General features: G+C 44.6%; 1 protein-coding gene across 2 annotated transcripts; it reads left to right on the top strand.

The window, feature by feature from the left end:
• The first annotated feature begins 1,539 nt into the window (after nt 1-1,539).
• On the top strand, nt 1,540-9,946 carry LOC138117934 (leukotriene C4 synthase-like). 2 transcript variants are annotated; one of them, XM_069028605.1, is made up of 6 exons: nt 1,540-1,704; nt 6,143-6,242; nt 6,685-6,775; nt 8,045-8,115; nt 8,792-8,873; nt 9,136-9,946. In XM_069028605.1, the coding sequence occupies exons 1-6, from the start codon at nt 1,647-1,649 to the stop codon at nt 9,493-9,495; spliced, it is 762 nt and encodes a 253-aa protein (XP_068884706.1). In that variant the 5' UTR covers nt 1,540-1,646; the 3' UTR covers nt 9,496-9,946. The 2 variants fall into 2 exon arrangements, with proteins under 2 accessions (XP_068884706.1, XP_068884707.1); XM_069028606.1 differs by lacking the exon at nt 6,685-6,775 and having other exon boundaries at nt 9,136-9,373.
• Nucleotides 9,947-9,949: the final 3 nt, after the last annotated feature.

Raw genomic sequence — 9,949 nt, 5'->3', positions numbered from 1 at the left:
TGGGAACTGTGAAATTACATTAATTCTTGCTTTATTGTCCCGTTGAAAATGCTCCATTTTAGTTATTGTTGAGTGAAACAGAAATTTTCCAAACCATCCCCCACTGAAATGACGTGTGGTTTTCTAAAGATTTTAGAGTCAGTGGCAGCTTGTGATGAACCTTTGCTAAGAACCTATTTTGATTATTTTTTTTCTTGATGTCAGTGTTTTCCTGAGAGTAATGGAAATCTGTAATGGAAATGTTTTCTCAAGCCTGAATTGTTTGTTGAAATATGGTGTAAGAAGACCCCTGGTGACATTTCCCCTCTGACTTTTATATTGGACACCCCAGATGCAATCTTTGGTCACCAATAGGTTCAGTTAAGGTTAATTTTTAGGTTTTAGTTCTATTTTAGTCTGAGCCTGCTGTACCTTGGAGAGTCTGAAGTTACATCATATGAGTGTTTTTTAGAGAAAGGCAGTGGTTTTGCTATTCTACATATGTGGTTATTTATAAAAAGTGTAACATTGGATATTTGATTGATTAACTGAAGTTTTCAACTTGATGAGCTGTCACAATGAGGTTTTGAAGTGACGAAGAGCCAAACCAGAAAAAAAACTTGCTGTGTCCCACTTGGGAGAAACTATAGGTCTGGTATATGCACAAATTCTGTAGTGAGGGTTTGTGTGTGTGACTGAACAGAGAGAAGTGCAATAGCTCAGCACCAAAATTGAGAGAAAACCTTCCTCCTCTTTGATTTCAAAAATTTTAAAGTCACAGTAGTCATGTGTATAAAGTTGCTCAAAAAACATAAGGTAACTTTTTGAATTGATGCCTGTTTTACTTTTGTGGAGCGGGGAGAAAAGTTACTCAGGGCTAAAACATTGGTTTTCAAATTTTATATTTTACAGTTATAACTCTGAGGTCAGTGTAACATTTCTCAGGGTCTGTATGTTTCTACATCATCTGCTGCCTTCAGAACTGAGAACTTCTATTTTGTATGTTTGCCAGGAAAAGGTTTGTGTTGCTTTAAAACATCAGAAAACTACTAAGGGTGAGTGGGTGCTAGAAAAGACCTCCTCTTTGGTAAACTTAGAGTAGTAATTAGTAGGATAAAGTATCTGAATGTTCTCCTAAAATTACAGAATCTGATAACAGAATTAAGTTACTTCAGCTGGAGTGTATCAAATCTTTCATGGTCAACTCCACTACTTGAAATAAGAGCAGAAGGTCAAGTCATTAATTTGTAAATGCTTGTTAATAATTTTTACAACCTTGCACATAATTGAGATGCTTCAGGGCTCATTAAAACTAGCAACAAAAGGGCTGGAAAGAATTCCATCATCTTTCCATTGCTGGCAACATATAATTCAATCATGGTATAAAATCTGTAAATGTTATTAGAAGAATTTCACAGTTTGCTCATGCAAAATTCTTCCCTGCTCCCTTGTTCAGCTAAAGGCACTTGGCTGGAATAGGTATTTTCTCGTGGGTGGCTGCTTTGGAAAACCACATGGTGTGGAGAGAGTTAAGGTGAGTTAAGGTGTGGGTGGAGGAAACACCTGTGCTCAGAGGCAGCTCTGTGGAATTTGGTGGTGGTGGGGAGAAAGGATTCGGGCGGCTGTACCCATCGCATCAGGTTGGGGTTTGCTCCACAGTCAGGAGCATGAGAGATCAGATAGACCTGCTGGCCATGGTCACAGTTCTGGGAGTCCTGGAGCAAGGTAAATGTCCTTTGTACAATGCCAGATGGTATTAGGGTAATTATGTTAAACTTTGTGGGGTGTGGTTCCTGTATTTTGCTTGGAGTGTCTGTGGAGTGGAAGTCACTGTTTTCCAATATGGTAAAATGATACAAATGTTTGGCTATCCATGGCAGAAGTGTCATGCCTGAGGGTGATCATTATTTAACAGGGACTGAAATGATCCTCAAAGCCAGCAAGTAAAACTTTCAGACTTAAAGCAATTTCAACAGGATGTTCTTAAAGTAAACCAGTTTGTGATTGAATTCTAGTAGGTAATTTATAACTTGCAGTGGCTGGAGGTAGCCAAAATAAGGGCAGGTTAGTAAATGTGCTGGTGAGGAGGTCAGTGTACAGACATGGAGGAAAGAGCCTCGTGCACACAGGTGTTTCTCTGTGGCTGATACCCTTGTATGTTCATATGGCACAGCACAGATGACATGATGAGCTGAGAGCACAGTAATTTGGAAACTAATGCAAGTTCTGGTCAGAAATAGACACAGAGCTCTTCAAAGGAACTCAGTGACTTTTAATTTAAATAGATGCATTGTGTTTAGACCATTTTGAAAGAACAGTGTTGTTGCCAAGCTCTTTGTTTGTGGGTCCTTTGGGCAAAGTCTCTCCCTCTTGGGCTTCAGGACGGTCGCTCCCCTGCCTGGGATGGGGACAGAGCCCCCATTTTATTAAAATCTTCACATTTCTATAAGGGAAAGTTTGTGGAGTTTATTACTGTATTAATTCACCATACAGCTATCACATCTCTGCTTACTATGAGCAGCCTGATGTGCTTTTAGCCATCAGATGATAAATCTCTTAATAGAAGCATTATTTAAAACAAAATATGCCACCTAAAAAAAAAAGAGCTCAGGACTTCTGAATTATCTGTAATTTCCACTCAATTTACAGAGAAATGCTGTGACTACAAATGGAAGAAACTTTGTACTATGAATTTTTTTGTTATTTAACTAAGTGGAGGTGGAGCGAGTGTTTAGTGTGCAAAGAGAAGCCATGAAGAAAACTTGAAATTGAGTCACAGAAATCCTGCTGAGCCCTTTTCCTTTGGGAAACCCTCAGCAGCAAATCCGTACATAGCAGTTTTGTCTCAAATGTTTTTGTTCAATGAGAATTTCAAGTACTTTGTAAAGGTTGCAGCCTTAAGTATTTTCCTTTCATGGCATGCAGGCCAGGTGTGAAGCCAGCAGGTAAATAGCAGGCATTGACACCCTCCTCTCTGTGTTCGATTGGATGAAGTATCCTGGGTTTGTGCATGGGAAGCCAAGGAGCAATTGCAGAATCCTGTGTGTTTCCTTTCCATCCACTCTGAAATGCGTGTGCCCGTGTCACTGGGGTTCAGAGCTGTGCAGTGGCTTTCTCTGCATGTTTTGAAAGGGCCTTGTGTAGGTGAGTTACAGGTCTGGGACTTGCTCTGAGCATGGACATGGGCTATTCCCTGTGACACTCCTCCATCACATCCTGGTGTGGGAGATGTAATTTAATGGCTGACCTTGGTACAATGTTGGTTGATTTTTATGTTTCCTTTTAAATTTCCTGGAATCCTGCAGTTTCCACATTCTTTTAAGTAACTTTCCCCTTTTTAATCATTCTCAGTTTAGTGAAACTCTTGAGCTTAGTGCTCTATAGATACGTGCCCCAGCCTTGTGGTGAACATTGTACCACACAGCAAAATTATTCTACCAGTTTCCCCCTCCCCCCCCTTTATTTTATGGCTTCAAAGGAAAGAAAACATATGCAATGTCACTGTCAGGCCCCACAGGGCTTGTTTGCCAGGTTCACTCAAATGTGGCAGATAGCAGCTATGATATGATTTGACAAGTTTGTGGACATAATCAAATAGAGAATGAAGAATATTTCCGCTGAGGAGCAAAGTTCACGGAGAGCTGAGCCCCTAAGCCACATGGGAATCCACACAGGTGATTAACCTCGAGACATGAATCACAAAAAAAATAGTTTGGAAGGTCCTGCAGAGTAGATTGAACACTTTTTTCTAAAAGTCTGTGCTGAGAAGGCTCATGCAGCGTGGGTTTTTTCAACACCTCATTCTGAGAAATGCTTTTGGGGACTGGTTCTTCATCCTTAGTGCTTCACCATTACACCAGGTTTGGGGAACAGACAGCCATCCTCCAAAAGGCTCCTGCTCCTCTTGGGTGGTTATTTTGTATGTTACCCATCCCTAAGTGTCAGGGATCTGGGTAGGACTAATTGTAGAGCTGATGGAGAGGTTTGATCTGAAATGACTCTTACCTCACTCATCAGTCACAAGAATCCTATGTTAGGAAAGCTGCAGGTGGCACAAAGCAGGATGAAGAGCATTGCCCAGTGCAGTTTGGCTTATGCCACAAGCAGAGCTGCTCATGATGCTGTAACTTCAGCTCAGTCCATTTCTGGAGAGGAGACTGGGATGAGACCCTGAGAGCATCCGGGAAGAGGAGAGGTGATTACCTGATGTGAGGAGGTAACAGGATGGGTCATGTCTTCATCTTATTCCCAGAGCTCTGCCAGCAGCTGCTGAATTCCAGTTGCATGTTACATCTCTGGATTCAGAGAGGGAATGCTGGGTCATGTCCTGCTGGACCTCTGGGGAAGGACGACACCCTCACCCATGACCAATGTTCTACAAATGAATCCAAGGGGGGAGGATTCTTGTTTCTCCCCACCCTGATCTGTCAGCACCTTTTGTTTAAGGCTGGGTCACCGTGGAAGACGCTAGAACATGCTTAATTGTTTTTAAATGTGTCTTTAAAGGAATGACTGTTGGTATTTATGTTCCTAAAGCCTTGTGATACACAAGTCACAGAGCATCAGATTATTTAAATTTCTAATGCCTGTCTACGTATGTTCTAATGCTTTTCTGCAGGCACATGTCTTTCCTCTAATCTTGGAACATCTGTCCCTACTTCCCCTTCTCTCTCCTGCTGTTCTGCTTTTATCTTTGTTACAGTAAGACAGTCCTCAAGGCAGGCCTTACTCCTTGTCTCTCTATGCGATACTCTGGAAATGTTGCTATGCGAGGACTTTGCTCACACAAGCATCTCAGTGACACCACCACAGCCACCAAAGTAATTGTTTTCATAACTTAGTTTTCTCCTATATGAAAATAGGAGTTTTCAATAAAAGCAGCAGTGCACCTAAATAAAACACTCGGAGCATCAGCAATTGCCCGTGGGAGTAGGAGATTTCAATAAATAGTGAAACACTCCAAATCTTCATATTGGCAAGTTTTCATTGTTTTGAAGTGACTTTCCACGTCCTTTACAAATGTACAAAGGACTGATGTAGCAGACACTGAGTCAGTGCCTTGGCTCAAATGTGGCACAGGCTGATAGCAAGCATGGGAGGCACCTCTGCTCCTTGAACTGCTGGAGTCTTGGGGCTGCCCTGCAGGAGCAAGGGGCAAGAAAAAATTGCCCTCTTCCCCATTTCCTTTTATTGCCATGATTAAAAGCATCTCTAATTGACTTAATGATACCCCAGTGCTTGACAGTTTGGATGCTGCTCTGTGACGTGGGCCATGCTTTGCATCCACCAGGAATAGCAGAGTGTTGCACATCATTCCCATCAGACTGGCTGAGGGTGCACGGATGCTCTAGACACAAAGTGCAAGATTAAGAAATAATTCTGTGACTCGGTGTGGACTTGGTAAGGTTTTATTTTTTGTTTGATCTGCTGGGGAGCGGCACTGAGGGCTCTGCTGGGGGTGAGATGATGCAAAGTGTCTTCCAGCACTGGCACTCAGCTGGGATAACCAAACCTGAATTTAAACTGATGCCTTTTCCTGGTCTTAAAATCAAGAGTCAAACACGGTTAGAAGGGAAAAATAGATTTTACCTTGGTATTTATTTTAAGGATCCTTAGGTGCACTATGTCTAGGTCGAATGCACCTCCATGCACACCACAATGCACAACCCCAAAAGATCTGGTATATCATTAAAGGTTTTACTAATTAGCATATCTACCAAAAATTCCCCAGCGAGAGGCTCGAATGAGCCCCCTTCCCCAAGGAACCTTCCCCTGGATGGTTCTATCTTGGTTTACAGAATGTGTTCTGGAGAGGACCTTGGGCTCTGGGGCACACTATCCTGTACCTGCGAAGCTTCTAAAATGTTTAGTCTTCTAGCTGAACAAACAAGTCCAAGAATGTAGGCAAAAAGCACTAAGAATACAGGAGTTGTAAAAAGGTATAACAGGGGTATAAAAGAAAAGGCAAAAAATCTCCATGGCATCAAAACCATGAATGTGAAATAAATGGCACATTTATTACAGGTCATATGTGACAGCCCTGGACTGTGGACCTAGATCATATTATCTTGTTTATTCTAACCACTTGTTTGATTCCAAGCCAGATAAAGCTTGGCTAAATAAACACTGCTGGTCTATTACCATTCCCGTGTTCTGTTTTTAGCCTATTTTGCAGTGCAGGTGATCTACGCCCGTCGGAAGTACAAGATTTCCCCTCCTGAAACAACAGGTCACCCTGACTTTGAGCGGACCTTCAGAGCTCAGTAAGATTTTGACTTTTTTGTGGTGACTTTGTCTAGATAGGACTTGAGTCAACTGTCACTGTTGGGAGACACTGGTCACCCTCAAGTCACCTTTTCACTTACTGCTCCTGATATTAGGTTTTTTTTTTCCAATGCTTTGTGTGCAAAGGTCTGAGTTTTGATTTGGAGCACTTTGGCTGGGGTGTTTCTGCAGATCCATGATAATTCTCCTTCTGGCATTGTGAGGCAGCCAAATTATGAATTAGTGGCCGTATGGAGGAGGCGCAGAGCATTCATGATTAGAATCATTAAATTTAATATTACCGTTGGCTCCAAATGGTGAGAGCAGCCAAAGCTTTATTAATAACCTGATATTTTCTTGTAGTGTTTTGCTGTTGAATTGAAGCAAAGGGCTTTGCTGGCAAAACCAGCTACAAGAGCATTTTAATTTTTTCCCTTTCAGAAGCCATTGTACTGTGAGAGTCAGCACTCGCGGGGCCCTGCTGAGGGCTGTTTCTTTTTGCTCTGTTCCTATGGAGAGAGCAATGCTGGAGGTAAACTGGAAATGTTCGCAGATCCCTTCGGCTTCCAACAAGCACCAGATTCTGTCTTTCATCTCAGTCATTCTGTTTTGTAAGCGATTGAAAGGAATTGGCTGGGGCTGGTGTGAAGGGTAGTTCCAGCACAGCACTAAATCCCGAACAAAGCAGCTGCGTTCCCTCGCCAGTACACAGGAAGCATTTGTGGAGTGACAAAAACACCAGCTTCAGTCCTTCTGTGGTGCCATGGAAGGCCAGCTTGCCTGGAGACATCAGCCTCTGTGAGCTGGGGAGCTGCTGATGTGGCTTTTAATTAAATACTTAACTATTAAATGTGTGTTAACCAAGTCATGCCATGGGCTGTGGTGTTCTGGGAAGCCCTGGCTGTAATTGGCAGAGAAGGTGACCTCAGGGAACTTGGACTTGAGAAGGTATTGCTTCTTTGTGGGTTTTTCTCCTCTTTTCCTTGTGGAATAGTACACAAATGGATAAATTGATATATTGAAAAAAAAAAAGGGGAAAAGTGGTATTGACATATTACTCACTTGGAGAAACCTGGCAGCCTCCCCTCACTGAGGCTCAAACTGCATTTACAGCATAAGGTTCTACAGACTTTTTCCAGCTCCCAGCCTGGCTCCATTCTCCAAAGGTTGGTTTGTTTTTGGCCAAAATTAAGATTAAATTGCCTAGGGAATAGTAAAATGTAGGAGAAGCAAAACCAGTGTCTTTAATAGCACAGCTCCTAGCCTTCTCACAGAAAATCAGTATTTTTGCCACTAAAGGAAAAAGGAAGAAGAAAACCTGGCTGCAGATCTGATCACCTTCTGCTGAATTTTATCTGAGAGAAGTCTCCTTCTTGGAATGTGACATGTGTGACTCCCAAATTTGGGCTGTGCTCACCTGAGGGGAAGAGAAATCTCCTTAAATACTGACATGGAGGCTCTCCCACAGCAGCTGTCTGTGATGGTGCTGTGTACGGAATGGAGCCTGTCGAGGGTCCAGCAGAGACAAATCTCCATCTCAGCCACAGCTCATCATCCCAGGGCCATGTGAATGCAGGAGAGGTGAACACTGTGTGTTGTTTGGATGCTTTTTTTCTCTTAAATACAGATATTGGGTGTTCTGGATCACAGAAAAGGCTCCTTTCCCACAGCACAGTAATGGTTCTTATCAGCTCTTTTAGTTTGCTCTGATGTGAGTTTCCCATTCCCTACTCCAGCCTTGGTTATCCATGCTCCAACATATAAGGAGGCAATTCTAACTCTCATCTCTGGTTCTCACCAGGGCAAACTGCTCAGAGTACTTCCCAATCTTCATTTCACTCCTCTGGGTTGCTGGAATCTTCTTCCATCAAGGTAACAGGGATGTGGGGGGGATCTCCAACCCAAACCATGTGAACAAACAAACAAAAAAACCCCAATCCCAGTTTAAATCCCATTGTGACTCAGGCACTTTCTCTCTGTGCTTGGGAGGCTGTTGTTCATGGAAAGCAAATTTCCCCTTTAGCTGGATTGACCAAGAAGTGCCCCAGCTCCTGTTGGGAGCAGCTGAGCCCATTCCTGCCTGGAGGAGTAGGCACTGGCAGCCCTTGCTCCTTCACCAGAGCCTGGCTGTCCCCTCGTGCTGCTTCTCCTAGACAAGGTCAGGCTGTCCAGGGTGCCAGCAGCTGAGGCAGTGCTGTGTCAGAACGAGAAACCATAACCCAAACAATTACCCATCCACGGTCTATCCCTGCCAAATGAGTTCAGGGGATTTGGTTGCTGCCACAGGAAACTTGTGAGGAGAAACCATATAAGAGAATGTTGCCAACCCAAGTCCCAGGGCAACTCTGTGGGGCAGAGAAGTTCATCTCTCACAAAAAGGGAAGGAAGAAAACTCATTTAAACTCCCACAGTGGTTTACAGCCAAATAACTCTGTGTTTGGTTTTCTGGTCATGCCCCATCTGCTGGGGTGACGGTGCTGGAACACAGCTCCAGCAGTGTCCAGGGATCCCCAGCTCCATCAGAACGCGACTCCCCTCTTCCCCACAGGTGTGACTGCGGTGTGTGGGCTGTTGTACCTCTACACCCGCCTCAAGTACTTCCAGGGATACACCGTGGCTGCACAGGGACGGTGAGCACCTGACCAGGGCTGTGGGCACCCAAAACCAGCCCAGGGAGGCTGGGAGCAGGATGTGGCTCCTGAACAGGTTTCCTTCCCACGGGTGGGACTGCAGGCAGATTTTCACCACCTCCTCCTCCTCTCCTGCCCCCACGTGCTCATGGCTGTGTCACCTCTTCCCTGTCTCAAAGGAGGGTGGGGATGCTCAGCCCTGCCAGTGTGCCTTGTGCCCTGGCTGGGCTGGCAGTGCCTGACGTTGCTCTCTCCCACTCAGGTTGGGACCACTGTACGCCACTGCCTGGCTGCTCTGGCTGCTGCTGGGTCTGGCACTGGCCGGGCTCCTGGCACACTTCCTGTGGCCCAGCTCCTCCTCATGGATGTCAGCACTGGCCTGGCCTCTCCAGCTACACAGTGCCTGGTGAGAGGGGCCACGGCTCTCCCAAAAATCACTGTTTGCCCCTGGCACAGGGGAGCCAGTCACGTGGCACCATCAGAGAGAGACTATTTCCCTGTCTCTGTGCTCCCCTCTGAAGGGAGGTGGATGCTGGCACTCCTCTGCTCTTCAGAGATAATTTCCCTTCTAGAAAGCAAGTGCTTTCCAGCCTCTGCTCCTGCTGAGGAGCTTCACTGCTGAGCTTTGTAGCACTGTCTGCTCTAAAATGCCTCTGGCTCTGCTTCATGGAGCACAGATCGACCCACATGCTGTCGTCTCTCCTCCTTACTGCTGTAATGATCTATTTTGAAGACTCACACCATGGATATACAAAAATAAATTCTTTTTCTCGCTAGAAATCACCTGTGATTGTCAGAGGTGCTCAGAGACTGCTGTGAGAATATCTGAGTTGGGGACTGTGTTTATAGGAAAAGCTGCTGTGACTAACTGAAAAGGATGGGTAAGCTTGCCTAAAACCACATCCAAATATTGGGAGAAAAGCTTGACCCTAGTCCAAATACTAAAGTCTGTGTTTGGCATTGACTGAATGACCTTTACCTTGCCCCAGCTTCACTTATCTTCACTTATCCACCCTGCAGTAGTACTTTGCCCTCCCTGGATTACACCCTCCACTGTGAACCTGGGGTTTGCAGAA

This window comes from Aphelocoma coerulescens, chromosome 13 (genome assembly GCF_041296385.1).
Source record: "Aphelocoma coerulescens isolate FSJ_1873_10779 chromosome 13, UR_Acoe_1.0, whole genome shotgun sequence".
NCBI classification, from domain to species: Eukaryota; Metazoa; Chordata; class Aves; order Passeriformes; family Corvidae; genus Aphelocoma; species Aphelocoma coerulescens.
This window is presented reverse-complemented; position numbering and strand designations above follow the sequence as displayed.

Coding starts and splice junctions, on each gene's coding strand:
- LOC138117934 (XM_069028605.1), top strand. CDS start 1,647: ATGAGAGATCAGATAGACCTGCTGGCCATGGTCACAGTTCTGGGAGTC. Junction 6,776..8,044: donor TGGAGAGAGCAATGCTGGAG/GTAAACTGGAAA, acceptor GGTTCTCACCAG/GGCAAACTGCTCAGAGTACT. Junction 8,116..8,791: donor TGGAATCTTCTTCCATCAAG/GTAACAGGGATG, acceptor TCTTCCCCACAG/GTGTGACTGCGGTGTGTGGG.